The following is a 27,534-nucleotide window of genomic DNA, read 5'->3' as shown; positions in this document are numbered from 1 at the left end:
TACACGTGATCGCGAAGTATTCCCACGGCGGCGAGCGCCTCAAAAAGGGCGCTTACCTACCATGAAAGTGCTGAGAGTTGCCGTATGTTCTTTGTGAAGAAACAAGCTTCATGCCAATAGCAATCCAGAATTAAAAACACGCATCGAGTCGTGCTTCAGGTTGACCCTGCGGAACAATCTCTCTCCACGTGTTTGTGGCACTAAGTTATTAGTGTACAGGAAAATAGAACCCACCAGAATTTGCAGCGGCATGGTGCAGAGCTGTGTAGCTGTAGTCTATCGCGCAGGCTGGCATGGATTTTCCGATGTCTGCGCCTCTTCGACCCTCCACCCACAGAAGAGTGATCAGTTTACCACGCTCCAAGTTGATATCACATCCCAGTCCCAGTCTCACCCCCAACACATGTCACACTTGTTCCGGCGACATAGCAATATCCTCTGCTTCTTCTGCCAAACTCCAGTCTCATCCCTACCCAAGGATATACGTAACTTCAAATGCCCCACCTGTGCCTGCTGGAACAAATACGATGCGAACGGCGAAATAATCTCCGACGAACCCGCGATGTACGATGAAAATCTCAACAAGGACTCCTTTGCGAAGCGGGGTACGTTCAGGAGCGTATGCCTCAAGACCCAACTAACGTTTATCGCAGCGTCACCACGAAGAGACCGATTTCCAACTTCCTACGGACCAGGCCCATTTTGTCATACATGCCAGACAAACCAAATGCTTCTTATGAACCTACTTTCGTCCTATCTTCCTCCCCCTGAGGTGTGCCGTTTTCCCAACTATCTCACTTTCCACCTACTCAAATGTACATCGCATTACATAGCACCCCGATTATGCCCAACGCCTTGAAATGTTCCCTGAATACAAGGAATCCCTACATATGCGATACCCGCCTGTCTGTGAGAGCTGTATGCCCGGTGTCGAGGACGAGATCCGAAGGAAAGACCAGATGGCTCGTGCAAAGGCTCTGGGCGCATCGCTGAGGAATAGCAGAGGAAAGGAGAATAAAAGGAGGGTGCCTGGAAAGGGCAGAGTTCGCGAGAAAGAGACGACCGAATTCTATTGGTGGAAAATACGTGGGGGTCTCTGGTTCACAACATCTACAGTATCTTTCATGTTCAACGCAACAGGTACGTGGCCATTTAACTGCCTACTCACAATTCGCTCGGTTCTAACTCTTCATAAGCCGCTCTTGGCTATAGACCTTTCTATCTCCTCGGATCAATACAGCCCGTTCTTCCTCTCTTTGTTCTGGTGACCATTTTCTGGACGGTATGGGATCCAACGTACGCCTCCTTTCGGAGGGCTCAAAAACAGGGACGTGACGTCCGTGTCATTGGAAAGAAAGAGTACATTGTAAGTCGGTCCTCTCAGTCCTCGTGTTAATATTGATTGAAGCATTTTCTGTTAGGTATTGCAAATGATTGTATGGATCACAAGATTACTTACAAGTGTACTATTCTGGCTCTGGTGGTACAGTCCCAAGAACAATCATTTTGAACTTTACGACCCTTCTTCACAACTAGCACGCATCTATTTCTCCACAATAACAACTATTGAACTCACCGTGAGTCTCTCCGAAACTGAATCTAAAACGAAACATGAGCTGACGGGCTGTGTCTTAGGCACAAGGATTATCTTTTTCTTGTCTCCGACTCAAGCATCCTCCTACTGTTCGCCTCATTGACACTCGCACGCATCTTTCCACACCTTCTCGCTCATCTACACCCTATTCATCAGGCTCCATGAGCCACGGCGAGACCAGTTTAACTTCTCAGCCATCTACAAGTATTTGTTCAACGCCCATCGAACCTGATTTATCCGTTCTTTCGCTCTCTTCCAAACCAGTCATGACACACAAGAAACCCGTGTTTGGTTTACCCTCTCTTTTATCTAATCTACCGACTCAAAAAGGACAAGAACATGGACATCAAGATATTGATATTGATCCTAATGATGGGGATGGGGACGATGAAAATGCTATGGATTGGACGCCAACCGATCCTCGAATAGCGGCTCGACGGAAACGGAAGAATGGACAGCTACGCGATGATGTGTATCTTCGGCCACCAAAGTTTTTCGCACCTGAACAGCCAACTGGATTAGAGAGCTTGTTTGCAAGGACGAGTATTGATGACGACGTGATGATGCTAGACGGTCAAGACGACTCTGGTGGTGGAAGATTATTCTTTAGAAAAGTTGGAAGATATTTTAAGAGGTGGTCGTTGATCTGTGCGACGGTCATCGTCCCGGTACTGGTTGCAGTGCTGGTTAGGAGAGCATGGAACTTGGATATCAACGTGACGTCACTCCAGAAAGGGCAAGTTGTTGTCAGGATGTCTTCGCCTTCGCCGTTTCCTCTTGACTGTCGTGTTGAGGTGGATGAATTTGCTTGACATGAGCTGGTCAATACGAGTGTATGTATTATTTGCTAAAAGTATCTTTCAGAACCCCCTGTCCTCCCTGTATTTCACGGTTCCATAGAAACATGTAACGCAGGCTCGGTTGTGAAGGATATTGAAAACACTCCTTTGAACTTTCGTATATGATAACTCGGAAGTCTCCTTGGACCTCATTATAGCCACTTATCCATCTGCCAAACATGAAAACAGAACAAAAAAGATATGTTTGGCGAGCTCAAAGTGGAGACGGTTCTTTCAAATGACTTCACTGGGGACTACAAGAGCTCCACCACAGTTATCGAAACGTACATCAATAAATTCGTTGTTTCCCAAAAGGTGAACTTGCGTTAGAACCGACACAGAGGATCATCCTGAAAAAAGAAAGGCTTCTATCTAGTCCCACATTTAAGATTCGTTTTTATTTCAAAACTCCATTGACAAAGCACTTGAAGCGACCGAACCGAAAGAAGTATCATGAAGCCCCACACAATAATAAAAGAAAACGAGAAGAGAACTCGCATACTATTAGAACCAACTCCAATAAAATCCCATGAACGTGCTTCTAAATAGCTCCATCGTTTTCGTCATTTCTAATTGTTGCAACATCGCCTGAAAGGCTTTATATTAGTGCGATGACAGATGTGGCGCACAAGTGCATAACATTAGCGAGTATGTACTTCGTTCCAAAAATAAAAAAAACGCCACACATTCAAAAAAACACCAATTGGGCAGAACAAACAGAGAACAAATCATATAACTGTATTTGATCCCAAAACGCCCCAAATAGTCCGCAATCAATGAAATACGGATACACTAAAGCGATCCTCTAAAACGAAAAGAAAAAAAAAAACAAGGTTAACAACAAAAAAAAAAAAAAGAAAAAAAAAAGAGAACCCAAAATAAACATGAAAGTAAAAAAACTCATGAAGTCCCACATCAACAAACAACATGCAAAAAAGAGCGTCCAAAAAGCCATTTAATGCAATTTCCACGTTTTTTTTTTTGAAAGCAATCATTGATCAAAAAGATAGCTTATGTTCATACGTAGGAAAATAGACCAAAAAAAAAGAAATCCAATGAATAAAAAGGATCGTGCTGTTACATGTCGCAGAGAAGGAGAATTTTTCAAGAGAGAGAGAGAGAGGAATCGAATAGAAAAAAAAAAGGTAATAATGAAACACAAACAAGAGGTATGAAGCCGTACATAAGGTAGATATAACCAGCGGCTGATATATGATGGATTATAAGCGAGCAGGGTAAAAAGGGGAAAAGGAAGGAGGAGGAGAAGCGGAGGATGGTCTGCTAACTAAAATCTCGCCTAATACCTTGCCCCGCCTTGATAATCATATGCACCATAAGCACCTCCAGCCTGATGATGAAGCGGAACACCATTATCATACTCATACCCCCTCCCTAAAGCCGCTCCAGAATGCACCTGACCCATAGGTGGACTAGGACCTCTAGCCAAATCCGCATATCCACCAACAGGCGCAACCCCAGCAGTGAAATCATGTTCAGGAATCGGTTGTAAATTGGCAGCATCACCATGATGACCATGAACCGAAGCCGAATGGAATGATGAAGCACTTGACGGCGCCCTCCTAACCCCAGGCATTATATCATTGTTATTGTTATTCTCGCCTGTAGGTTTTTGCCAATCAATCGGTTGCAAACGTTCATCAAACTTGGAAGAACGACCAAGCTTCCATTTCCTGAAAACGGTCCAGAGAATGGCGATACCACCGATAGACGATGCAACAATGATGATGATTTCTAGAGTTTTACTCTTTGTTGCAGCAGCACCAGTGGGCGCGGGTACTGAAGTTGCCGCATCTGCTTGTTCTTGAGTTTTAATGACCGTAGAGGTGGATCCAGAATGAGTAGAGGTTACAACGGGGGCTGGAGGAGGTGGCGGTGTCGTTGATGCTTCAGTTGTAGGCGTAGAGCTACTTGAAGTTGTCGCGGTGGAAGACACCGACGAACTACTCGAAGTCGACGATGAAGTTTGGGATGTGGTTGCTGAAGTGGTTCCAGACACCTGTTCCGCAAATACATCGAGTCAGCAAACGGTAAATTAACTTGTGCTGACAACTCACCAGTCCAGAGAGGAGGGTATTGACGAGATCAGGGATACCAGACGCGCCAGTAGAACTGGCGGTCGTAGACGTCGTCTCCGAGACAGCCGTGGTGGACTCCGCAGTGGTACTGACCTCAGTAGATGTAGTGGTAACCGGAGGATTCTCAGCGGGATCCTGTCCAGCACCGATGACAGGAATCACCGTCGGAGGTTCTTGTTGAGGTTCTCGTTTTCTGATCATCCTCTTCAAATTGGCATGTCCTCTCCGAGTGGGTTGAAACTCATCGCTAGCGTGAACGGCCGACACAGCGAGAGCGACTACAAGATAGGCGATAAATGTGTTATAAGACCAGCTGAGCATTTTTTTTTGATATTGAAGGAGCGAAGTTGGTCGATGAAAGAGTGGCTGCGTGCTTGAGGCTTGTGGGTGGGAAGAGAATGAGGGTCAGCTTATGATTTAGTCCTGGCGGGGTCTAGTCGTTGGGGTCGACGATGAATAAATGACACTCATGGCATAATGGAAGGACTCACAGTGGAAGAGTGAGTTGATACCTGTCCTGGGTACCAATTGCACAAGAATGTAACAGCCGTCTAGCCAGCGCCTCGAGTGCTGGTGTGTGGAGTGTATTCGACGCGAAGGAGTGGTAGAAGGGAAAAGCGAGCGTGATGGTGAGCACAAAAGAGGACAAATATTCCAACACCCCTTGCTGCCAAGGCGACAACACTTGATTTCTCACACACAAATTTCCGAAAATCATGAAAACGTGTTTCCTACGTAAAAAGGGTACTACAATGTCCAAAGCGAAAAAAAAAATATAGAATTAAGATAAAGTGTCTCTAGGTCTACCTAGTATGCAGTCGAATCTCCTCAGTCGTGACTTCTGAGGTCCCATTGGGCTAGTGGGACAGTCTTCGGCGTCACAAAGTCAGAGTCCTTCATCCCTGGCCAACTTGGGTTGATCAACATTTGCAATGTGTACTGCCCAGCGGGTAAAGACACTGAGAGGACGGTCACACCGGGATTAGGCTGGTCGGGTACCGGAGGCGTTACGTCGGAAGCAAACCTCTCTGCGGCACCGGTGGCGAATGTTGCGCCTTCAGGAGGGTCGAGCATGGTAATCTTTAGCTGCTGGCCGTCGAGTTTCAGAGTTGCGGATGTACCGCTGGTTTCTACAGTAGCGTTGGTATGCACACGCCAATCAACGGTGCCGGATGCATTGATTTCATCTTGCAAGAGGGCTTGTCGACGCCCATTGAGGAAGCGGATGCCGCGCATCACCGTTTGGCTACAGAATCAAAAGTGGGTCAGTAACCAGAAACTTACGAATGGTCCACACTTACGCATCGTCGTAGGCACTGGACATATCAGCGACAAAGAAAGCTGTTGAATCTTGAGGCACTGTATAAACGGTGCTCGACCCTTGGGCTTCATTTGTACTATCATGCCTGACAGTGGGTGAGGCGCTGACAAGCTGGTTTTTACGATTGATCAGAATGGTATTCTGGCCCTCTGTCATCTTCCTATAGTATTGCCACCTAACCGCATCCTGATCTCCACTGCTGAAGTAATCAGGAGATCTGTAATCCGCAGATCCGAGGTCACCGAACCAGCGAGTACCGAGGGCGTCCATGACGAAATCACCACAATCGAGGTCATTATGAGTCTGGTGATCATCGTTACGACCAGCCTTGATGTTGATGAGGAAGGCGTCGTTGTCAGTCCAGCTGGTGCGCATTGAAGCCCATTGATCATTAACATCGTCGAAGAAATGATCAAGGGCAGCACCATTCCAGAAAGCACCACCGGTCTTGGCATCGTACCAAAACATACTCCAAGGCTCTGGTGCATCATGCTGATCACGTTGGAACAAAGCATACGAGGGTTGCTGATATTGATTGGCATAGTGGAACATGCAGTTGGCAGTCGAAGAATACTTGTTTGGACCATGATCACCCCAACTGAATAGGGACCCTGGACCGTTGCTGTACATGTGGAATAGACCTGTCTTCCCAAAGTCAGGATTGACATCGCTAAGGCCGTAGTCTGAACCGGTGGCGGTAAGGAGGGCGGAAGACATTTCGGCGTGGCCTGTGCAGCCGAAATACCAGTAGTTGGGTGTCTCTTTCCAAGTTCCATCAGAGGTTACACCAAAGGCGCAGTTTTGCTTTGCGTTGTCGATTGCGTGGCTGAGAATTGCCTCTGCCGTTCCGGTATCGTCGTCACCGAGTATGGCAAGGGAGCCAAGGATAAGGCCACCATTGGAAACACAGTTCCAGTTGCCTGTGATATTGTTTGTCCACCAACCGTACGTCGCAGCGCTCGGATCGGTGTAAACAAGCAAACCGGGTTGTAGGCCGTATTTAAGCAAGGTGAACCTGATCATGCTCTTCTGCTCATCTGTCCAGATATCATAGAAGAAATCATAGGCGATACCAAAAGCTGCAGAAAGCTCGGCGGTATCCAAAAAGTGGTTTTTATTCCAGAGGTCATCCACGTCGGGTGGACTACCCCATGTGTCAGAACCATTGTTAGCCGCATTCTGGGGGAAGAGGTTAGCCGAAGGAGGATGGGGATGAAGTCGGATCACATGCCTGAAGTTCCGTCCAGGTACGGTCAACCCAGCGGGTGTCATTGGTCATGCGGTAAGCATAGCCGAAAGTCTTGATCCTCCGTTTGACGTCGCGAGCATTGTCGAGAATGCCACTGGGACCATCCATGAAATATTGGACGGGAGGTTCATTGTAATAGCGAGTGGCATTGGCGAATATGGTGTCATTCCAACCCCTGAGATAGGGATCGTTGGAGATAAGTGCGGGAAGAGCTTGCCACTTGTAAGCTGGAGCAATGAGGCGCGGACGGTCTGTGCGTAGGGAAGTTGGGGAAGGATTAGAAAAGGTGAAAGGATCCTGCGGCCAGGAGAGAACGTCATTGCTGGTTGTGCGGAAAGTAGGGGTGGTGAGGACTGCAGTATTGGTCTGAAAGGGTGTAGGGTGAGGTTGAGGTTAGAGGGAGGAACATAGTGAGATAAATTGCGCACTGTGGAGGGGTAGAGAGGCTCCAACCACTGGCTGTCAGTAGCCGTGGCAAATCTTGAATCCGCTAAATCAACGTTGTTGCCAGAGCCATCAGGGGAATTGCTGTCGGCGCCACTGGCGCCGTTGCTGGATGCGCTGTCGTTCTTGGAGGCACGGCTACCAAGAACACCACCAAGGACGGCGGCAACGATGATGAGTATGAGGACGGGGACACCGATTTTGATCCAGTTGCTGATGCCACGCTTTTTGGCGGGCTGGGGGGTGATGTATCCTGTGGATTCTGCATAGTAGGGGTCACCTGCGCCGTAGGGGTGGTTAGGGGTGAGCCCCTGCCGGCTGTCGTTGACGGACTTGTAGTTCGCCTCCATGGGGGCAGGCAGGAAGGGAGGAAGGAGGTTAAGGAAAGACTAAGTGGGGCAAGGGAATGGAATAAGAAGAGCGATGGTGGGAGAGCGACAGAAAAGAGGTTGGGAGCGTGCCGAGGACGGCAACGGCGTGTGACTGATGGGTGACGGCGGCAGTGCGGCACACCCCCTTGACCGAGGCCGGTGGTCGCGCTCTCTGCGGCGATGCGGGCGCACAGCGAAACGAGCAACCGGCAGCGTCGTCCCGTTGTCTTGTCTCTCCGCAATTGTCCTGCTCCGGTATCCCTGAACCGAGTGATGGCTTATATACCCCCTCTGCCTGCTGTTGTCCCAGACACGGCCCTTCATGACCGAGTACGACTTTTCCTCAGAGGCCTATGACCACTATATCCGCACCCAGTCCCGTGTAGCCAGCTGGGTCCACCACACCGAACACCACCGGCCCACTTTCGAGGCCGCCGCACCAGGTGCCCCAGGTCTTCCTCCTGCGCCTCGTTCTCAGTCTCCTCCCGTTCTTCCCAGGCTGTCTCAAGCCTATGCGAGGCCACCCATCTACCACCGTGTCCCCCCGTCGCCTTCCTCATCCGAAGCTTCTTATGTTCACGTAGTCTCGCCCCAGATACGTCGCTATCGTCCTCCCCCACCACCCATCTATGCTCCTCCTGTACCCCCACGTTCCTCGTTTCCCGTACAACCACACCCTTCTCCCCATGATTATCTCTCTCAACATCGCCACTCCAAGTCTCATTCCTACTCTCACCAATTCCCCCCTCCCGTGGCGACGCCAATCTACACATCCCCACCCATCTCCCCGCAACCTATCATTTACGGTTATCCCAATGCCTGGCCAACAAAGGTGAGCCTCTTTACCCCAATTCTTAGATTCAATCCATTGTTTCTTTCTTATTGTTCGATTGCTAAAATGTATTTGGTCCATGCAGCCCCCGCGCGAACATTACCCCGAACCCTCATCCTCGAGAACCCATAGGGCCTCCCACTACGACCAACCTTTAACACCCCCCACCAGTTCATCAGCTTCTACATCTTTGGGCAACGCACCTGTCGTCGACCGTCCGGTAGCTCACTCGCGCCAAAGAAACCTTCATACCGACTTCCATCCACCTCCTTTCCCTGACGATTTACGCCAACATCATCGTCAGCACTCAAGTACAAACACTCTTCCCGGGTTAGAACCACCCTACATTAGTCGCCATAGTATTCAACGTGCCTATCACTCTCACCACTGTGATTGCCACGACTGTTCACGCCGTCATCATCACCCTTATCTAGACCAGAGCAGAAGGAACCTTAAATCAAGTTCTCAAACGAATTTCCAGCAGACGATTCCTCCGCAGTTGTCCACTTATCGTGATCATTATTCTCATGGCAGGCAGTTCAACTCTGTCGATTCTATCCCTTCTCACCCCATTGGCACCTCGATTCCTCCAAGATATCCTATAGACGATCGTTCCCCGGTTTGACTGGCTGAATAATGAATGGCCGTTGTCTTTACAACCAATCTACCCCAGCCCCTCATGTATCAACGCGTGCTTGATCTCGGTCAACTCATGACTTCCATTCCCATCCTAGCCCGTGGACTCTTCGGTCCGAAAGTGGACGTTTCGGGGTTCGAAAGAGGAGTTCGAGTCGGAGCATGGGGAATGTAGCTACGTAAAAAAAATTAGGGATTGAGGTTCGATGTTCGATGTCGAGTAATTTTTGGGTTGAGCCCGTTGCCCAGGGATTCTGATGAATAATGAATTATCCACATATGCGACGGAGATGAAGTTGTTGATGTTCCTCGGGTTCGGAAGTCGTAGAAGAAGGCTTTGTATTATGTTTTTCATACCAGCTGGATTGGATTTTTTTTTGCTTGTATCATTACTAGAGTACAACTTGGGACGTTTACAGGGTTTATACAGTAGAAACATCATGGTAATATAGAGTAACTAGATTCAACGATAATTCATTAGCGATTGAGTTATTTTTCGTTTCTAGAATCTATCTCTTTACCTCTGTCCTGAAGGGATATCAATTCATGTCCTAGGATATAGGATACAACATCCTATTACACTACTATAGATACCATAGCCCTAGTCCATTTATCCAATTTAAGGGTTGTCAAAGTGCTCAATTAATTAAATCAAACGCTCCACTATAACTACTCCGGAACTTTGGGATGAAAATATACATTACCGTATACTGTTTGAAATTTCTCATCAGCGGTACACAAGAAGTCTTATCGTATTCGAAGTAATCAAGAAGTATAGTGTTCCGTCATCGACTCCATGATCATTTCGTCAAGTTACAGACGGAGTATGTACCAGACATTAGGTCAAAATCATCATCATCATCATCATCATTTTATCTTTATTTCATACTTACTGTCTTGTCTGTCATTCAATCGCCGGGTCTACAGGCGTTATTGAACCGAAAAAAGCCTTTCCGGTGCTTTGTTACCGGCGTAATCTCCGCTAATGCCATCGTTTCTCCTGCCACTGCCACCAACTTGGACAGGTATTGATATCATTTCGAACCTTCTATTAAGTAGTAGTATAAGAAATTCAATGGCACTTAAAATAATAGCCGAGCTGGTAGGATCATGCATTTGTCTCTTGGAGGTAAGTAGTTGGCGCTTCACACTCGGTGCATGGTTCTCTTCTTTACGTGGTGGAGTTCAATGGAATTACTAAAATTCCCGTCCGCGTTATCAGATTTCACTCGAGTCAAGAAGATTCAACGACACACGATTACACACAGCAGATACAACATTTGGAGCGTCCCGACTAATTAGCCTCCCCTACTATTTTTGATGCCTTGACCGTCCTTGAATGCGATATACCCATAGTCTTCCTCTCGTCCCAAGCACAACAATAACTTTCCCATCCATCCCCATCTTAGCATTCTGCACACTCACTGGCACTTCAGTAATACTCTTCAAAGTGTATTCTTGCCCCGTTTCTTTAACTGTTTCGTCCTTCTCAGAACGCACTTTCCTCTGTCGAGTATCATAGGCTTGTGTCATTCCACCTGCTCGACCATGCCCCGCAGCATGAGTAGCTTCAGACGTCAGGTCAAATTCACTCAAAGGGACTTCAAGCGTCCAACATTCAAACGGCGGCGGCGGATCCCTCTCAATCAATTCAGGATGATATCCAGAAAGTCCAGGCAAGTCAGCCACACCCTCCTCTGCCACTTTTGCATTGGCGGGCCCACCATCGGGAGGTGCATCCAATGGAAACCTAGAAGGTAGGCGGTGTGGAAGGCTAGGGATATGAAAAATTTGTACTGTTCCAGCCAGCCGCGTTTCGCCATCCTTCGAGGTTCCTGTGGCGAGGTTCTCAACTGACAAAGACGAAAGAGATCGATCTCCATGGATATCAGAAACACATATAGCGCCCTTGTCTTTTTGATGCTCTTCTTTTTTCTTTTCGAAAGGAAGCACGGTAGGTATGGTGCACAAGGCAATAGGATCATGAGTCGGAGATTGGTAGACATTGACATTTGGAGAGATCAGTTGCGGATAGATAGCCGGAAAAGCAGCATTCGCAGACATAGTAAATGAAGCTTGGATAATAGATAAGAGATAGGCAGATGAATACAGACGGGAACTTACAGCTCTCTTGATAATCCTATGGAACAGTAAGTGAGCATTACATGATGCGTTTGGAATTGAAGAGCACATACGGAAGCGCAACCACGGAGTACAGTCTGGGATCGTCCTTCGGCCTTCAAATCATCATAGAGCGGAGGAAAAAACCGGTCTAAACCTAGCCAGGTCCAAACAACAATTTCTCCTGGCACCATATAAGTATCCTTATTGTCTTCATCAGTTGGATCGGTACGAAGGATCGCTGACGGATTATGCGATATAAGGGTATCGTGCGACATCCATTGGACAGACAAAACCCGTGAACGATGGATACGACTGCTGCTGAACAAGGGCTTGTCTTCCCTCGTGATTTGGGAGGAGTTGCGCGGGTTAACATGCCAAAGTTTAATGCAACGGTCAATCTGGGTTGTAATGAGCTCGGCAACAACAAATCGCATGATATAAATTCACTCCACATGTTGCGATGATGGGATATTGTGGATGGAAACTCTATGACATACCATCAAATCGAGTTGGCATAACACAAAAAAAATCTTGATATACGTACAGCACTGAGGACGGCCGCTTCATGACCACCAGACCTCCCACCCATAAGGACTATTATGCATCTTGCGATACCAAAACCTTCTGCTTCATTCATGTGCAGACCGTGTGGTGCTCCAGCTCTGCTGGGTAATGTCCCTGGCGGCCAGTGCGGGTTCACATCAGAATCCTTAGCGCCTTGATGGGGGGCTAGATTTAAGTCATAGATACGCGCTGAATGATCCCTGGAAGTACTGCAAAACAAGTGTGGTCGGGTAGGATGAACTGCAAGAGAGGTTATAGCCTGACGCAGTTGTCAGAATGGAGCCTCACAAAATTCGGAAGAGAACCGTACACCACCATGTCCTCGTAAATAACTCGACAGACCTTTGCTGACGGGATTGTAAATCCATATCAAGCTCGCTCTGGACAAGATCAGTAAAGGCTGATCGATTGCATTAGGAGACAGAACCCAAGCGACTTGGGTGGTATCTGAATGTATCAAGTCCACTTCGGGTGTCTTCGAGATAGAAATATCCTCAGCAATCCAGATGCACCAAGCGAAAAATTTGTGGACATACCTCTGGTATATTGATCCGCAGAGGGTGTTTCCTTCGTTTCAACCACAAGATGTAAACTGATGTGTCGCCACCAATAGCAACGGTATCTCGAAATTTATTAACCACGACGTTCCATTTCGCGTAATTCTGTTCAGTAGCGAGAGAACCATCCCATAAAGAGCCCAAAGATTCATTGCCCCAAGGAAAGAAAGCCACAGTCCGGAGAGCATCCTGGTGGAGACCTTCTAGCTACCCATTGGGGTCAATACTAGGAAATCGCAGTAAGGATGATCAGACGATGTCTAGTACTTACTCTAAATTGAGAGTAAAGTTCAAAAGGAAGATCACTGGAAGGGTCCCGATACCAAGGCTGAGCCCCAGTGGTGTCCATCTCTCAAAACCCGACTGAAAAAAAGGAAGCCTCTAAGTTGAGTTCATGCTTCTTTTGCGGTCATTGTTAAAGTGCTAGAAACAACAAATCCAAACTCTTCCTTATCCGGGGGCAGCCATAACGGGTAACCGGCTCCAACCAATCAGGCTTCAGCAAGTCCGAAAGCATCCATCATCCGTCCAACTCGTTTCAACCCAGATATCCTCCGTCATGGCCGACTCGCCAGAGGTCGAGACTCCTCCAAATTTCTATGAACCTAAACCCACACTTGCGAACGCTTCTCGCCTTGGTCTTCAGTCTGCCGCCGTCGGGGCTTTCGTCAGCGCCCTACAAAATGCTATGGGCACCCATTCGCGAGGGGCTATGGGTTTCCTGACGCGGACAGGAGGAACTATCGGGTTCTTCGGTGTGTACTTTCATTTCACTCGCAAGATTTTTATGATTTGACCGTGATACATCCTATTCGGGTTGAATAGCTGCTATGGGATTCACTTTTGCTTTTACCGAGTCCTTGGTTGCCAATGAGCGACAGAAAAGTGACCCAATCAGTAGCGCAACTGGTGCTTGCGCGGCCGGTTTCCTTGCTGGTGTCCGCAGTACGTTGTATGACTTTATTCGTATCTCTCAGTCTAACTCAATTCATGCAGCACGCTCTTTACCAACGGCTGTTGGCAGCTGCGTTGTTCTTGGAGCGGCAGTTGGTGCATTTGACTTTGCTGGCACGTTATCGGGTGCACATGGTCCTTCACTAGAAGAGAAGCGGAAGAAATTTTTTAAACCTGGAACACCCATTCCGGACCTATCGTAGTCTTCCTAGTCGAGAATATATATCCCACATAACCATGCCAATTGCGTTGCGCCAGGACCGAATAGCCGATTATCGATAGTTTTAAGATATGCGGTTACAAACTTGAAAGGTAAAATATATACATGTGTGGAAATTGAAGGAAACGTTGAAAAGCATCCATACAATCTAACAATGTCCACTAGTTGATTTTCAATGCTCTTTGGTTTAAAGTGTTATATCCTTCATCTGCTTGCTATATCTGTCCAAAATCTGCTCCCCGTGCCGGTCATTAAACTCCCTCCAAGTGGGCGCCGATTTGCATGCTGTCTATAGAACCAGAAGATCAGCATTTCCTTCAGTTTCATGGAACAGAACTTACTATTTGTTCTAAACTCTCGAAGAATTGGTCCTCCGGCTGCTCCGGGTCATCGCCATTAGCATAAAAGCGGATAAAGACCTTGATATCCTCTTCCTCTACTGGGCTCAACTGCGGACCGCTTATTTCTTCAGGCTGTCCCGTGAAATCGGCAGTCGGATGAGTGGTCTCATCGGTGTCCATGGAGTCCTGAACTGGCGATATTGTTGCGATGTCCTCCCTAGGTGGTTCCTTTATAGTTTCCATCGCGTGGTCAACATCTTGCTCTCCTCCTGGCTTGTTCACATCTTCCATCGTGAGGTCAATACTTTGTTGCCCTTGCTCCTTTTTCTTTTCCTTTACCCCCACCATTTCCAGTTTATGTTGACCACTCCGCTGCTCTTGCTCCCACTGACTTTTTTCCTTCCGATGTGCAATCCCTCCCCTTTTCTTTGCTATAATATACTGCTTATCAAATCCAGAGCTCAACATAGCAGCTATGGAACGTGACGAATGATGCGGAAGCTGGTAGTCAAAATATTCATCATTAATCCTCTGGCTATCTGGCCCTCATAAGGATAAAACACACCTTTTTGTGGAAAGCATTGGCGACTTGAGTACGATTCAATTCCGGATCCCGCTTGAATAGTATGAACGCATACTTCTCCATCCAATCTTTCTCGTCGAAAGTATACGAATACCCACCACTTCCATGCTTTTGTGTCTTCGTTGGTGGTGGAGGTGTTTGTTCCTTTGGATAGTACTGAGGTTTTTTCTTGGCCATCTTAGAAGGTGATGACGATGGAACAGGAGTAGATTTGGATGTCGAAGCAGTTTGAGGTTTCTGAATCTGAACTACGGGTGTCACTGCAAAACGTTTCGGCCCCTCCACCACTTTCGACGCACGGCCCAAACTTTTGATGGAGGGCGTTGCAATGGTCGAAGTAGAAGAAACGGGAGGAGTAGATGTTTCCTGTACTTTTGGTTTAGTGGCGAGTCTATATTCCGCCTCCCTCTCCCTTGCTCTCCTCTCCGCCCGTCTAGCATTTTTCACCAATCGCCTTCTTTCGGCAGCCACAGGATCCTTGACTCTCTTTTTTGACTTGAGGTCCTGCTTTGCATCAAAGAGATAATTTTCCAAGTTTTCCGGCATTCCACCTTGACTGACAGTATCCAAGATGAAAGAATAGGTGACTGCTGGCGTTCGTCCCAAACTCGCACTATTTAAGATTTCTTTGAATGACGTTGATTGGGACCACAATACAGCATAATCAGCTTTCCCGATGTCGGACGTCAAGGTACCGCCATTTTTCTAAAGCGAAATTTCTTTCAACTACACATGTGCAACAATGTAGAAGCGTACCTTGATCGCCCGTAGAATTTCAATCCTACCTTTCAAATCGATTTGGACATAAAATTGCATCGGTTTACCATCCTCATTAAGGAATAGACTGCCTGTTGAAGTAGCACTGGTGCTGGACTTTGTTGAATGAGGATTTCCTCCAGGTGCAGAGAAAGTCGAGCTGGTTCGCCTAGCTGTCTTTTCTTCTCTCTTCACTTGTTTCGAAGGAGAGGCTTTCATCCTTGCCAATTTTTCGAGAGGAACTTCATCCTCGCCAGAGTCGTCTTCGGCAGAATTATGCGATGAGCCAGTGGATTTCCGTTTTCGCTTCGAAGACGACGGCGGCCTAAATGATATGATAGGCAAGTCCACAGACTCTGCATCTCTCCTGCCTAGGCTTGCAACAGGCGAACCTTCCCGTACATTCGTTCCGCTGGTGGAACTTCCCGCCATCGATTCTGGTAGTATTTGAGAACTTAGCTGAGGCGCAGCTCCAGGAAACGGGAGCCACTGGCTTGTAGGCATTCCTCCTAAGGCGGGATTCTGCATCCTCATTGCATCCATCAAGGCCGTTGTGAAATTTTCTTGCAATTGAGCCATCATCGACGGTGATGGGGGAACCATAGTTGAAGAAACCCCCGGCTGCTGCTGCTGCTGATGCTGTGCAAACACACTGAGCAAGCTACTAGGAAGCGGAAACATATTGGCACCCATATTAAATGAGTTCATAGAATTATTGGGTGTTCCAAGGAGCATATTTGAAACGAACATAGACATAGCATCCGTGGCGCATGGTGATGGCATAGGGGGTATCTGTGGCTGTGGCTGCTGCTGTTGAAGGAGAGGTGGCTGACTTTGTGACGGAAATTGAGTTGCTGGCTGCTCGTAAGAATCTATGGAGGGCAAGGTGGTGGTGCTAATTTCTGTGAAGTGTTTGAGGGGCTCTTCAGAAGGTACCTCAGGTGCCTTTTCTTTTTTCGGTTGCCTCGGATCGGATTCTACGGGCGTTTCTCGAGGAGTAGGAAGAAGAGACCTTTACGAAACCTTAAATTCGGCGGCCACTGCAACGACAAAGAGGGGCGTACATGTTTTCGATCACCTTGTCATCGCTCAGTCCGGTTGGCTTTATGATTGGAAGGCCATCGTCTTGTGTTAGGCAACCGCCCCAGTCATCATCTGCCAGTAATGGTCTCCCGGCATTCTCAGATGCTGCAACCCACGCGTAGTTTAAGACCACTTTGTTTTGATCCTTACCCCATTCACGTATGAACTCCTTTCCCTGCCATGAGCTCGCGTCTACAAGAATAACCTGAGCGTTCTTGGGATCAGTGCAGATATGGGCGTCATGTTTCTGATGTAATTATAATGACATGAGTTCAAAGCACAATAGCCGCGCATTATTCAGACCTTGAGTTTGCGAATCAGACGTGGACGATGGATGATGCCGCCAGCCTCGACAAAAACCTGTAATCGCTGGCCATCTGGATGATGGAAGACGGGCAGTTCGTCCACCTGCTGAGATGAGGGTGGCGGAAGATCTGACATATTCAAAGAGAAGCGCGAGGGCAAGCACACCCTGAATAGCACTTTCAAGTCACGCGACTGTCACGTATTACTTATGTACACTCCATCACTCCGCCATTGCATAGTGTGCATATTATCTTGCATGATGACAAAAGGAATTGGAATTGAACATAACATAGCAGAGAATGTACCCAACACAACCCCTTAACGGTAACTGTAAACATATTGCGGTCAGTGTCCTGACAGGCGCCACTGATTATCACTCCATACCTCTTTTGCCTGCGTGCACGAGCACCTCCACCACCAAACTTCTTGGGCTCCATCCGTCTGGGATCAGCGATAAGGAGGGAACGGTCGTATGCAACAAGCTTCTTTTTCAACTCCAGCGAGCTGTAGGCGTCTTGGTATTTCGCGTAGTATGCAACAAGAGCCTTCGCAATAGCCTGGCGAATAGCATACACCTGCGATGTGTGTCCACCACCCTTTACACGCACACGGATGTCGAGGATTCCAAAGGCATCTTCTCCAGCAACCAAAACAGGTTCGTAGACTTTGAGACGTAGGATCTCGGGTTGGACAAGTCCGATGGGAGAACCGTTGATACGGATGAGTCCACGACCCTCTTTTGCGTAGGCAACTGCAGTTGCAGTCTATTGGTACATCGAACTCTCGCGTTAATAACTCCATCCTAAACTGAACGAGTGACGAAACATGCCTTCTTTTTACCGAATGTTTGAACGGCGTTCACTTGCGATGCCATTTTGTGATAAGCCTGCTATAGGCGTACTGAATGAGTATAAGTACGACGGGAGATGAACGCAGCGCCCGATACATACCTTGTTCCCGAGGTCGTTGAGGCCGGCGTCGATAATATTCCAGTAAGGGCTGGTTGTCGGTGGCTTGGGCAACTGCCCAGTTCGGTCGGAAGATGCCGACAGGTCAAGCTGACTAAGCACGCCTCGATTCGGATTCCGGTTCGGGTATTATATTCTCAGCCCTGGACCAAACGCCATGTTTGCGAGAACTTGCAGCAGCGTAAGTAGCTTCCCATTTTCGCAAATACTTAGGCTCATGAGGACTTTAGGCGCATCGATTTGCCGCTCATGGCGTGTCTTCGTCGCCACGAACAACTTTGGCGCGTCTGTCGACTACCGCGATTGAGACCACGACGTCAGCGTCTATAACACCGTCTTCCTCCATCCAAGGTAAGATAGACTCATCGTGCATATCAAAACCAATAGTAAACTGTCTACACAAGCCACGCCGTATGCAAGTCCACTTTGTCTTTCTCTTACCCAACCTCTCTTTCCGAAACCTTCCGACCCCAATCACGAAGAACATGTCGTCTCCCTCGACCCAACTGTCTTCGACCATCCCAGCCGCCGCGACGTTCTTCATCTTTGCGTAACGCATTACCGTGATTCACTTCGTCAAGGTTCTGCCAACACCAAGACCCGCGGTGAAGTGGCAGGTTCAGGCCGCAAAATTCGTCGACAAAAAGGTTCCGGAAAAGCTCGTCTCGGAGATGGCCAATCACCTATGCTCATCGGTGGTGGTGTCGCCTTTGGTCCTAAACCAAGAGACTTCAGCACCAAACTGCCGAGAAAGGTTATTCAAATGGGTATGCGTATAGCCCTAAGTGCTAGGATGCGAGAACAGAGGTTGGGTCTGATGACCAGTTTGGATTGGCCTTCTGCCAAAACAAATCCATTGTCGAAGAAAATTGACCAACTTGGACTACGAAAAACGCTTTTCATTACCGGACATGAAATTGCACCTGTTGGATTGAAGAGAGCGATTGGTAACATACCTTCAGTTAAGCTGGTCACTGCCAAGGATGTCAACGTATATGAGATCCTTTACTGGCAGCGACTCGTTTTGGACGTCAAGGCTGTCGAGTATTTCGAAGAAACGCTGAAGAAGGATGTACCCCTACTTCCCCTCACCCTCCTCGATTCAACGTCGGTTTAATTCGTTCTGCATTTTTACCTAGACTTCATACATGGATTCTAAAAATATACAAAACTCTAATATTAGGCTTGTAGAAGCAAACGGAGTGCACTGTGGCAAACAAGCAAATTCTCAAGGATGAGATAAGTTGTCGAAACCCCTTGGGAATAGTAGAGTAGAGTTCTGTGAGGAAGAATTGTAGGCGACCTGGATGTCAGTAAAATTACACGCTAGGGGATATTTTTTCTTGTGGTTTTGACATCGACAGCCTCGGTCATTTTTTTGGATAATAATTTTATGACTGATGACTAATTTATTATAGTCTTCGCCCAGACATTGACATCGAATGCTCAACGTAAACAGGGTCTCAGAATGCAATCAACACCATCACCATCCGCAGGCAGGGGGGATGCCGTCTTGCAGCCCGCTTATTTCACCTCTGTTCTTTATGTCCAGCCCCTTCGCGATGACATATCGAGTTTGACTGAAGATTTTCGTACCCAATTTGCTCAGCGCGATGCTACTACTTCGCCCTTCTCCGTGTTCAGACAACTGTGGGTTCTGAAAGGCTGGAAATGGCTGCATTTTAAAGTGTTCGATGATCGGGCTCGGCAGACATTCTTGCTGGTGACGCTGAGGCTATTTCTGGGTATGAAGGAATGTACCACAGTTGTGCTGCAGACTTTTGACGCTGTTAATAGAACGAATCGGGAACGACGATCCATTGAGTCGTGTGGTTGGAGTCTTTGGGGCGTATACATTTTACTACACGCAGCCTTGTGTCGCGGGGCCACCACTTGGTCGCATCAATCACATTCCACTACCGATAGGTGCGTTGCATTGGACGAATAAGGGACACAATTGAGGAATTTTGCAGATTGCTTCGCGCAGCTGACGAGACTTTCCGATGGGCTGATCTCAGAGGAGCTGGAGCCGTTGCGAGAGCCTCTTTTGTTCGTAACCAGGACGATGATCCAAGATCAGATATTTTATCTTCTTCCGTCGTCCGAAAGTGGTGCAGAAAATCCCCGAGCTCTCCCCCGAGAGGTCCTCGTCGCAGATCCAGCCGCCATGGAAATTGAGCCGAGGAAGAGGGGACGACCGTCGAAGCGAGAGAAGGCGAAACGAGCGCAGGCGGCGCTGGCAGAGTTGGACCGGCGACTTGACTCGCCATCGGCTGAGACTACTATACCGGAGGACAGCCTCTGGAGTTATTCGAGGGACAAATCAGAGTTGATGGCTGTCCTGGAAGGCAGTGGCGATATGGAGGGGGTGCGACAGGCGAATGCGATTATCCTGGAACGGATGCGAGAAGCGCAGGCGGCGTCGGTTGAAGTGGGTGGTGAGTATGTTGGGGTGGGGCGGGTGGAGCGTGCAGTGGGAGATGGGAATGTTGTTGGAGTGTTTGGACTGTTGGAAGGCGCGGGTCGAGAGGGTTAAATATAGAGCCCCTATCATCCATTGTGCTATTTGCACCCGCTTGCTCGTCTTCTTCGCAACCTCCACCCTCGTTTCTTTCTCCTTTCTTTTCTTCTTCCTATGCCTTCCCCTGCACCCCTCGCTCCCAACGCTCAGCGGAACTACTACCCCCTCAACAACAGCGCCTCAACCGCGAGTCTTCTCCCGCCCTCTTCCAACCAAGACCCGCCCCGGAGGCAGTTTTTCCCTACCAGTCAGTTCAACCACACTAGTGGCTTTCAGCCATCACTTCGGGGCTCCAAGAACGCTCCAAACACCCTGAGATCCAGCGCAAGCAATCAGTCACTCGTAAGTCCTTCTCTGTCACCATGCCGTATTCAATTTCTAATCTTATCAGAACGATTCAGGCAGGTACGGTGTCGCGAACACCGTTTCCTCAGGCCTCGTTCCCTCAATATCTGACAAGGTAGCGCTTCGTCACATGCAGTCGTTGACCATGCCTGATCACCACTCATTCAGTATTCTCTGGCACCCGACCCCCAAGCGTGGGGTTCAAATATCTCTCCAAACTACGTCGAACCAGATGACTACCTGCACAACCCTGACCCCCGGCGGGACCGAAAAAACGACACTGGAGGAACCATTTTCACCTATAGGGGTCTGACCAATGTCGGCTGTCTGACGCTGCTTTGCGTGGGACTAATCACCCTCTTGTATGCTCTCTTTTGATAGATTCAAAAATACTCTGATTCACCACCCCATGTTAGCGCTGGTTACCCTTTAATATCCCATTTCACCACGCAGAGAATGTCGACAAACGGAGGGTTCAACCTTGGCGGAGTCAACGCCACCGGACAGGTGGGGTCATAGGTGGTATCAACGTTATAATATAGATCTCACGGTTGTACAGGTTCCCGAAATGGCGGGTAATTGGGGCCTCATCGATCTGGCGACTCCTCGTACAGCCTATAAGAAACAAGCGTTCAACGACCCATCGCAAGAAATGACTCTTGTCTTCAGCGATGAGTTCGACGTTGATGGACGAACTTTCTATCCCGGAGACGATCCATATTGGGAGGCCGTTGATTTGCATTATTGGCAGGTGCGTACGGCTCTACACAGAAAATCACTTTTCATCCCAACGGACGCTCCATAGACGAACAACTTGGAATGGTATGATCCAGAAGCTATAACGACGAAGAATGGTTCTCTCCAGATATCCCTAAGCCGAAAGCAAAATCATGGCCTCAACTTCCAGGGTGGGATGATGACGACCTGGAATAAATTTTGCTTTACCGGTGGTTATTTTGAGGCGGCCGTGCGACTCCCCGGTACAACCAACATTCTTGGATTGTGGCCAGCTGTTTGGGCCATGGGAAATTTGGGTGAGCATGTCCCGTCTTCATGACCAACTGCAATCTGATCTTTGGTTCCCTAGGACGTGCTGGTTATGGCGCCTCCCTGGAGGGTTTGGTGCGCCTTCATTTAATGATGAGGTACAATCCCGTGCTTATCATTATCTTATTCAGTGGCCTTACACATACGACCAATGTGATGTTGGAACTGCACCCAATCAGACTTTGCAAGGACTGCCGGAGGCTGCATTGACAGGAGGTGACCCCGCCCAAGGAGGCTCCCTCTCGTTTTTGCCTGGTCAAAAGTTATCACGATGCACTTGTTCTGGAGAATCACATCCCGGCCCGGTCCACAAAGATGGCTCACTCGTCGGGAGGTCCGCACCTGAAATCGATGTTTTTGAAGCAACGGTGACGTTGAATCATTTAGGCAGACAAATGAATATACTGATGGTAGCTTTAGATTGACGGCGAGCCATTCGAAGGACTCGTCTCACAGTCGGCACAATGGGCAGTGAGTACTGGCTACTATGATTTTTTCTTTCATTTATTCACAGTCCTTCTAGCCCTTCAATGCCGGGTATCAATGGTTCAACACAACTGACAATATTATCATTCCTGACCCCGACATTTCACGATTCAACCCTTACCTGGGAGGAGTATTCCAGCAAGCCACATCTGTTCTCACGCGAACAAGTGGGCTACTTTAATTGTCTCATCTTCAACTATAACTAAATATTTTTTTCTAGACCAGGATTGTTATGAGCTCACAGGAGGTTGTTTCTCTGTGTATGGGTTTGAATACTCTCCAGGTGAGGATTTCACTTTGACCATTGCTTGGGTTGATAATGACATCCTGTGCAGGCTTCGATGAAGCAGTTAGTCTCCTTCCTATTATCCTCAAAAAAATTTACACTAAAGCCGAATCAGTATATCACTTGGATAACCGATAATAAACCTGCGTGGACCATAAAAGCGGGTGGTATGGCAGCTGACTCGAGGGTTGACATTTCTGCCAGACCCGTGCCCCAGGAGCCAATGGTAATGTATTTCAAAAAACCTTTGTATACATGGTAATGGCTCACAACGGTCTGTAACAGTACTTGATCATTAACCTGGGCATGTCAAGGAATTTTGGTCCTGTCGACCTTGAACACCTACAATTTCCAGCGGTAATGTCCGTTGATTATGTCCGTGTGTACCAACCGTCAAATAAAATCAACATTGGTTGCGATCCGGAAGACTTCCCTACTCAAGACTATATCAACCAGTATGTAATTCGAGTGACTTCAGATATCTCATTAACACTTTCTTTTACAAAGGTACCTTCCTGCGTACAACAACCCAAACCTTACAACGTGGGTTGATGACTTCAAACAACCTTGGCCCAAGAGCAAGTTATTGGGACAGTGTTAAGGCATATTCGATTCCCCGCATAATCCACTTTTGACTTGAGTTTAATGCACGAGCCTTTGTACATACCATCCTCACATACAAAGGGCTATGTGTTGATTATAGTTATTGACGTCTCTCCAGTATAGTATGCATACCTTCTTCTTTTCTCTTCTTGGTATTTTTATGTTAGCCGTGTTTCGTGCATTATCTCCTCATCATTCTATTGGCACCTTTTCGATGTCATGCCATGTTGGCGCACCTGGTCGTTTTACATGTATTCGTTTTGCAGGCATCGCTCTTGTGTTGGTCGGATTAGTTTCTGGGAATGGAGATATCCTTGTAGTCTTTATTGTATAGAACTTGTTTCGTGGAGTAACATTAGATATGGATCAGCAGTGCTCCGAGGTCTCGATTGCTGATGTTGTGTGCCCACTCGGGAAGGATGATTTGAAAATATATGGAACCTGAGTACAATACTCTCTTCATATCATCCCTTTCCCTTTGAAAGTCTGACCGACGCGGCATCGATCGCTAGTAACTCGTGAAGGAGAAACTTGAAAGAAATATTATTTTTAGGGGCAGAGAGCGATGACGACAGTGACAATAGTTGCCATCACGACAAGTCATACATCTTCCAAGTGGTGCAATAAATACAATAAACTCCCATGGAATGCAAACAACTCATATAATGAATCGGCTATTTAAATCCAGGAACAAATAATAAAAATAAAAGGAAATCGTAAAATAGCCGACACCTAATATGCATGGAGTGTATCAAAAAAAAACTTGTCGATGTTGTAGAAGCAAGCATCACCAAACAGCCCCGCAGTGTAGGGAGATCAATTCTTCAAAAGATAACCATCCAAAAGACCTTGTAGTTTTCCTAACGTCCGTTCCAAAGTAATAATTCCACCAACAGTCAACCTTGGCACAGCAATATCCATTGTACAATCCATCTCGAGTTCCTCCTTACTCGGATTAGGATTTTTTCTACTCTTGTCGACTAATGTCCTCGAGTCGTTGAGAACTTTCTGTAACCGTCCTTGAGTGTAATATAACCAAGTGAGTTCTGATTCGAGACTTCCGGGAGAGAGTTCTAGAGCGCGACGGATGAAACCACGCGAGAGGACATAGGCTTTCTCGCTGTAGAGCCTTGAATTGATTATACCTTCTTCTGTACCACGGAGCTTTTCGTAGCCGGGTTCACAAAACCATCTTGAGAAACAGTGAGTATTTGCATTTCGGCTGTGGTTGTGGACCGGAAAAACTTACGGCTCTTTCACGAGTACAAGACCCTGGATTGAGATGAAAGCCTGAAGTAACGATGATCTTGCAGCACTCCAAATTTCGGTCCTATCGCCAGCCCATGTACCAAGGATAGATAAGCACACTTTTCCTTCCTCGTACAAGTTTCTTTTGAATATAATTGATCAGCTGCGGATGACAATGCATCACCAAGCGGAAAAAGGCTCACGGATTCACTAAACCGAAAGAAACGATATGAGCGTAGTTCACAGCAATGTCATGAGCTAGTGGAACATACCTCTTCCATTCCCGTTTGTCCAGCTCAGGAAATGCGCAACAGGTGGACTGTTAGGGAAATTTGAATCGAGCATCCAATCAATAACAAATGGCGCGTCTTCGTAAGGAGTGTTTTCCGGCCCGATAATCAATGACCTGAGCAAGTCCAAGCGGTCCTCGTACGCTCTCACTATAATGGTATCTACAAAAATACAGACGTGAGCAAGTTTCAAGACTCTGTGAACGAGGGTGACCAGCCTGGTAAGCTATTTGAAAGGGCTTGATATTCGCGACTTAACCTGCCCAAGAAAGCCCTTCCTGGTTGCGCGGGTGGCTTGGAGTAGAAGGCATGATCAGGGGGCGCGGAAGGCAAAACATCGAACCTCTTCCATGTGAGGCCCTTGGTCGCGCCATCTTCGCTTAAGCCAAGCTCGTCTTTCGCGACTGAAACACCGGTGGCGCCCGCCGTCTTATCCAGGGTTGTTGATGGATTGGGCTGAATAGAGGGAAGTGGATCAGTCTGGGGCAAAGGTCGGGCTGGCGAAGGATTCATTGATTGAGGAGAATGGAGTATGTGTGTTGCAGCCCCTACGCCATATGGTATGCTATTGTTCGTGATAGCTGCTTCTTCAGTCAGCCCACTGCAGACGGGATGTTGAGACGGCGAAGATGGTGAGATTATGCCTGAGTCAGGATTGTCAACCTTCATCCCGTCAGAATCTGGCGTGCCGCTGCTGTTGGGCACGATAGTGTCAACGTCCATGCTATCATCATCGACCCAGTCCCCTTCTTCCAAAACTGATGTAGTTGTAGCATGCCATGCCCCATCCTCCATTGCCCAAGTCTCATCCTCATACTCATCATGCTCATTATGATCGTGATCATCCGCGCTAAAGCCCGTCATTTCCAGCTGTTCAAGACCATCAAAAAGTCTCGTTAATTGTTCCAGAGGATACACGTTAGTTGTACGATCGCAATGCTTTACCACGACAGTTCCATCCAGGTTCACCTGCAAGGTCAGTATCAGCAAAAGAATTAAATCGTGCTGAACCACTTGCCCCTGTGACTTCGCCGAACCACAAGCAAGTTCCAGTTCCCCGCGTTGGAATCTTCGGTTTCCGCTCCTCGACCGCTTGCGTTTCTTTCTTCCTCATCAGTTCTGTGCCCAGATCGCACAAATCTTTTCTCCAACCTCCATTATCAAGCGACAATTCTCGTATCCAAGGCTCAAGCTCTCCGATTTTGGGTACCCAAGGTTTTGTATATCCGTTTGTTCTTCCATGTCCGTGAATAAGGACTAATTCACCTCTGTGCGCCCCAAGACCATCTGGTGGCCTATCCGGACCCAATGGAGAGGTGTCCGAAGTTCCCTGCGGGTCAAGTTCGAGGAGCGATACTAATTCGTTTGAGTTGGTATCTGGGAGTAGAACAGTTGCGGTGCGCCGGGTAGCGTCCACAGATTGGACAATCGCTGGCCTCGTTTGGTCTTCGTTCTTCCACATGACATGATCTCCGGGCCTGTGATAATTAGCATGAAGGGTTATAAACGAAAAAAAAACTAACCAGCAATCGTATTCGTCCGGCATATAAGGAATGACGTCTTTGGCAGAAACAGTCTCTTTGGTACCGTCCTGCCAGAGGACATCTACCTGTGTTTCCGTTTCCAGTACTACGCACATATCCACTGTGATGATACCCGGACCAACCCCTTCTTGCCCATGTGCAGTAACAGGTATCGGTGATGTATTTTTCAGGCGTACATGATCACCGCAATGCATTTGAGCATCTGAGGGAGTTCGTAATAATGTGAGTTCACCGATGTCTGTTCCCATCCAGAATGGCTTGGGACGCTGCCGATTTTCCAACAATGAGGGGTCCAGCTTTTGGATAGGTGGGATCAGAACGCTTGGTTCAAAAAGATTAAGACTCACTGACTGATTGAGAGCTAGCCATCCGATGGCATAAACCGTATGTTTTACATCGATAACAGTGGCATCGCCAGTAGAATGATTGCCAAAAACGGAATTAAGCATACTAGTGAAATTAGAGTATACCGGCGGAGGCACGATATCCTACAATAAATCAGCCCAGAACACAATGAAGGTTATTGGAAACACTAACTGGCCCTCGGTCACCAATAAAAAGTCGCGAGCCCATCTCAGGAAGTTTGACGATTTGACCGCTTGATTGAAGTTGCACCAGGGCCTCATCGAAGATCTGTAGGATAGGAGTTGGACATCATTTCAGCTCATTCAAAAGGCACAAGGACCAACCTCGAACACCTAAAGACCAGACATCAGATCGACGACGCAATATACAATTGCGAAGGCCTACCTGGCCAACCCAATCATCGTAGGCAACATAATCCCCCAGCTCGAGGCAGGTTCTTTCCTCAACGTCATCCATAGTCTTCCAACCTTGAACCTCCTCTCCACTGATGACATGCGCCAAACGTGCCCTGACTCGTGCATCGAGTACCACCCCTGACCGTACGTCGTCGTGAGCTCGTTTGCAGAAATCACCTAGCCGAAGCACACGGTCTACGAGGTGTATCTTTGGTTCCGTCACGATATCCCGTTTGGAGTGATCTGAGGCCAGGACTACGACGAATTCGCCGTCTTTGAGTGGCCGAAAATAGGGATCAGGAAAGTTATCCTCAGGAGGAGCGTCGTCTTCGGCGTCATACCAGCATCTCTAGACCGGATAGAATTAGTGGTTAGCTCTCGGGGAAGAAGCTTATCAGTACCACGACGGTGGCGTATTTGCGGGGAGAAGAAGTGAGCTGGACAACGTCTCCCTGGTATATCTGACGTGGGTGAGTAAAGCAAAAGATAAGGAGGAAAATAAGTGGACACCTTGTCAGACGATCTTTTGTCCTTGGTCGGCATTTGGGTAAAGGAGAGAGGCGGT

General features: G+C 47.8%; 12 protein-coding genes across 12 annotated transcripts; 6 read left to right on the top strand and 6 right to left on the bottom strand.

The window, feature by feature from the left end:
- The first annotated feature begins 389 nt into the window (after positions 1–389).
- Positions 390–2,554, top strand: AGABI2DRAFT_198070 (hypothetical protein). Its single transcript, XM_006454604.1, has 6 exons — positions 390–605; positions 654–772; positions 834–1,140; positions 1,197–1,366; positions 1,422–1,577; positions 1,636–2,554. Exons 1-6 carry the CDS (start codon positions 404–406, stop codon positions 2,404–2,406), a joined length of 1,725 nt encoding a protein of 574 aa, XP_006454667.1. The 5' UTR covers positions 390–403; the 3' UTR covers positions 2,407–2,554.
- Positions 2,555–3,660: 1,106 nt separating this feature from the next.
- AGABI2DRAFT_189908 (hypothetical protein) lies at positions 3,661–5,161 on the bottom strand. The gene is made up of 3 exons (XM_006454603.1): positions 5,021–5,161; positions 4,509–4,962; positions 3,661–4,450 (listed from the first exon to the last, which is right to left on the bottom strand). The coding sequence occupies exons 2-3, from the start codon at positions 4,848–4,850 to the stop codon at positions 3,731–3,733; spliced, it is 1,062 nt and encodes a 353-aa protein (XP_006454666.1). The 5' UTR covers positions 4,851–4,962; positions 5,021–5,161; the 3' UTR covers positions 3,661–3,730.
- Positions 5,162–5,228: 67 nt separating this feature from the next.
- AGABI2DRAFT_189907 (hypothetical protein) lies at positions 5,229–7,945 on the bottom strand. Its single transcript, XM_006454602.1, has 4 exons — positions 7,528–7,945; positions 7,082–7,465; positions 5,831–7,029; positions 5,229–5,775 (listed from the first exon to the last, which is right to left on the bottom strand). Exons 1-4 carry the CDS (start codon positions 7,891–7,893, stop codon positions 5,358–5,360), a joined length of 2,367 nt encoding a protein of 788 aa, XP_006454665.1. The 5' UTR covers positions 7,894–7,945; the 3' UTR covers positions 5,229–5,357.
- Positions 7,946–8,094: 149 nt separating this feature from the next.
- AGABI2DRAFT_114405 (hypothetical protein) lies at positions 8,095–9,180 on the top strand (the record flags this gene model as incomplete). Its single annotated transcript, XM_006454601.1, has 4 exons — positions 8,095–8,169; positions 8,225–8,746; positions 8,832–9,045; positions 9,098–9,180. The coding sequence occupies 4 exons, from the start codon at positions 8,095–8,097 to the stop codon at positions 9,178–9,180; spliced, it is 894 nt and encodes a 297-aa protein (XP_006454664.1).
- A 1,513-nt stretch (positions 9,181–10,693) lies between these two features.
- AGABI2DRAFT_114404 (hypothetical protein) lies at positions 10,694–12,976 on the bottom strand (the record flags this gene model as incomplete). The annotated part of the gene is made up of 8 exons (XM_006454600.1): positions 10,694–11,457; positions 11,507–11,522; positions 11,578–11,904; positions 11,954–11,992; positions 12,051–12,329; positions 12,381–12,545; positions 12,607–12,834; positions 12,899–12,976. The coding sequence occupies 8 exons, from the start codon at positions 12,974–12,976 to the stop codon at positions 10,694–10,696; spliced, it is 1,896 nt and encodes a 631-aa protein (XP_006454663.1).
- A 156-nt stretch (positions 12,977–13,132) lies between these two features.
- Positions 13,133–13,844, top strand: NdufA11 (NdufA11 NADH dehydrogenase subunit). The gene is made up of 3 exons (XM_006454599.1): positions 13,133–13,382; positions 13,453–13,572; positions 13,624–13,844. Exons 1-3 carry the CDS (start codon positions 13,187–13,189, stop codon positions 13,782–13,784), a joined length of 477 nt encoding a protein of 158 aa, XP_006454662.1. The 5' UTR covers positions 13,133–13,186; the 3' UTR covers positions 13,785–13,844.
- A 144-nt stretch (positions 13,845–13,988) lies between these two features.
- AGABI2DRAFT_114402 (hypothetical protein) lies at positions 13,989–17,005 on the bottom strand (the record flags this gene model as incomplete). The annotated part of the gene is made up of 6 exons (XM_006454598.1): positions 13,989–14,090; positions 14,143–14,643; positions 14,708–15,430; positions 15,482–16,493; positions 16,546–16,811; positions 16,868–17,005. 6 exons carry the CDS (start codon positions 17,003–17,005, stop codon positions 13,989–13,991), a joined length of 2,742 nt encoding a protein of 913 aa, XP_006454661.1.
- Positions 17,006–17,188: 183 nt separating this feature from the next.
- On the bottom strand, positions 17,189–17,744 carry AGABI2DRAFT_114401 (hypothetical protein; the record flags this gene model as incomplete). Its single annotated transcript, XM_006454597.1, has 3 exons — positions 17,189–17,198; positions 17,255–17,634; positions 17,691–17,744. The coding sequence occupies 3 exons, from the start codon at positions 17,742–17,744 to the stop codon at positions 17,189–17,191; spliced, it is 444 nt and encodes a 147-aa protein (XP_006454660.1).
- Positions 17,745–17,985: 241 nt separating this feature from the next.
- Positions 17,986–19,029, top strand: AGABI2DRAFT_189902 (hypothetical protein). Its single transcript, XM_006454596.1, has 3 exons — positions 17,986–18,019; positions 18,069–18,189; positions 18,243–19,029. Exons 1-3 carry the CDS (start codon positions 17,996–17,998, stop codon positions 18,953–18,955), a joined length of 858 nt encoding a protein of 285 aa, XP_006454659.1. The 5' UTR covers positions 17,986–17,995; the 3' UTR covers positions 18,956–19,029.
- Positions 19,030–19,235: 206 nt separating this feature from the next.
- Positions 19,236–20,374, top strand: AGABI2DRAFT_182630 (hypothetical protein; the record flags this gene model as incomplete). The annotated part of the gene is made up of 3 exons (XM_006454595.1): positions 19,236–19,583; positions 19,636–19,764; positions 19,812–20,374. The coding sequence occupies exons 1-3, from the start codon at positions 19,307–19,309 to the stop codon at positions 20,372–20,374; spliced, it is 969 nt and encodes a 322-aa protein (XP_006454658.1). The 5' UTR covers positions 19,236–19,306.
- A 62-nt stretch (positions 20,375–20,436) lies between these two features.
- AGABI2DRAFT_214993 (hypothetical protein) lies at positions 20,437–23,293 on the top strand. The gene is made up of 15 exons (XM_006454594.1): positions 20,437–20,701; positions 20,751–20,819; positions 20,873–21,066; positions 21,121–21,211; positions 21,264–21,455; positions 21,510–21,738; positions 21,792–21,826; positions 21,883–22,119; positions 22,172–22,222; positions 22,275–22,404; positions 22,458–22,520; positions 22,573–22,586; positions 22,639–22,749; positions 22,809–22,978; positions 23,031–23,293. Exons 1-15 carry the CDS (start codon positions 20,474–20,476, stop codon positions 23,122–23,124), a joined length of 1,908 nt encoding a protein of 635 aa, XP_006454657.1. The 5' UTR covers positions 20,437–20,473; the 3' UTR covers positions 23,125–23,293.
- A 649-nt stretch (positions 23,294–23,942) lies between these two features.
- On the bottom strand, positions 23,943–27,512 carry AGABI2DRAFT_114397 (hypothetical protein; the record flags this gene model as incomplete). The annotated part of the gene is made up of 13 exons (XM_006454593.1): positions 23,943–24,318; positions 24,376–24,516; positions 24,578–24,584; positions 24,647–24,861; positions 24,924–25,633; positions 25,692–26,142; positions 26,188–26,504; positions 26,556–26,696; positions 26,746–26,841; positions 26,898–26,906; positions 26,959–27,318; positions 27,371–27,430; positions 27,480–27,512. 13 exons carry the CDS (start codon positions 27,510–27,512, stop codon positions 23,943–23,945), a joined length of 2,916 nt encoding a protein of 971 aa, XP_006454656.1.
- Between the last annotated feature and the right edge of the window lie 22 nt (positions 27,513–27,534).

This window comes from Agaricus bisporus, assembly GCF_000300575.1.
Source record: "Agaricus bisporus var. bisporus H97 unplaced genomic scaffold AGABI2scaffold_1, whole genome shotgun sequence".
Taxonomy (NCBI): Eukaryota; Fungi; Basidiomycota; class Agaricomycetes; order Agaricales; family Agaricaceae; genus Agaricus; species Agaricus bisporus.
This window is presented reverse-complemented; position numbering and strand designations above follow the sequence as displayed.

Excerpts from the sequence above, each read along its gene's own strand:
- AGABI2DRAFT_189902 (XM_006454596.1), top strand. The coding sequence starts at position 17,996 with ATGTTTGCGAGAACTTGCAGCAGC. Across the intron at positions 18,020-18,068 it reads TTGCGAGAACTTGCAGCAGC|GCGCATCGATTTGCCGCTCA; the intron begins GTAAGTAGCTTC and ends TGAGGACTTTAG. Across the intron at positions 18,190-18,242 it reads ACCGTCTTCCTCCATCCAAG|CCACGCCGTATGCAAGTCCA; the intron begins GTAAGATAGACT and ends TGTCTACACAAG.
- NdufA11 (XM_006454599.1), top strand. The coding sequence starts at position 13,187 with ATGGCCGACTCGCCAGAGGTCGAGACTCCTCCAAATTTCTATGAACCT. Across the intron at positions 13,383-13,452 it reads AGGAACTATCGGGTTCTTCG|CTGCTATGGGATTCACTTTT; the intron begins GTGTGTACTTTC and ends CGGGTTGAATAG. Across the intron at positions 13,573-13,623 it reads TTTCCTTGCTGGTGTCCGCA|CACGCTCTTTACCAACGGCT; the intron begins GTACGTTGTATG and ends CAATTCATGCAG.
- AGABI2DRAFT_189907 (XM_006454602.1), bottom strand. The coding sequence starts at position 7,893 with ATGGAGGCGAACTACAAGTCCGTCAACGACAGCCGGCAGGGGCTCACC. Across the intron at positions 7,466-7,527 it reads AGCCTCTCTACCCCTCCACA|ACCAATACTGCAGTCCTCAC; the intron begins GTGCGCAATTTA and ends ACACCCTTTCAG. Across the intron at positions 5,776-5,830 it reads TCCAGTGCCTACGACGATGC|CCAAACGGTGATGCGCGGCA; the intron begins GTAAGTGTGGAC and ends TTGATTCTGTAG.
- AGABI2DRAFT_198070 (XM_006454604.1), top strand. The coding sequence starts at position 404 with ATGTCACACTTGTTCCGGCGACATAGCAATATCCTCTGCTTCTTCTGC. Across the intron at positions 606-653 it reads GGACTCCTTTGCGAAGCGGG|CGTCACCACGAAGAGACCGA; the intron begins GTACGTTCAGGA and ends CGTTTATCGCAG. Across the intron at positions 1,578-1,635 it reads TAACAACTATTGAACTCACC|GCACAAGGATTATCTTTTTC; the intron begins GTGAGTCTCTCC and ends GCTGTGTCTTAG.
- AGABI2DRAFT_189908 (XM_006454603.1), bottom strand. The coding sequence starts at position 4,850 with ATGCTCAGCTGGTCTTATAACACATTTATCGCCTATCTTGTAGTCGCT. Across the intron at positions 4,451-4,508 it reads ATACCCTCCTCTCTGGACTG|GTGTCTGGAACCACTTCAGC; the intron begins GTGAGTTGTCAG and ends TTTGCGGAACAG.
- AGABI2DRAFT_214993 (XM_006454594.1), top strand. The coding sequence starts at position 20,474 with ATGCCTTCCCCTGCACCCCTCGCTCCCAACGCTCAGCGGAACTACTAC. Across the intron at positions 20,820-20,872 it reads TTCCCTCAATATCTGACAAG|TATTCTCTGGCACCCGACCC; the intron begins GTAGCGCTTCGT and ends CCACTCATTCAG. Across the intron at positions 22,405-22,457 it reads ATCTGTTCTCACGCGAACAA|ACCAGGATTGTTATGAGCTC; the intron begins GTGGGCTACTTT and ends ATTTTTTTCTAG.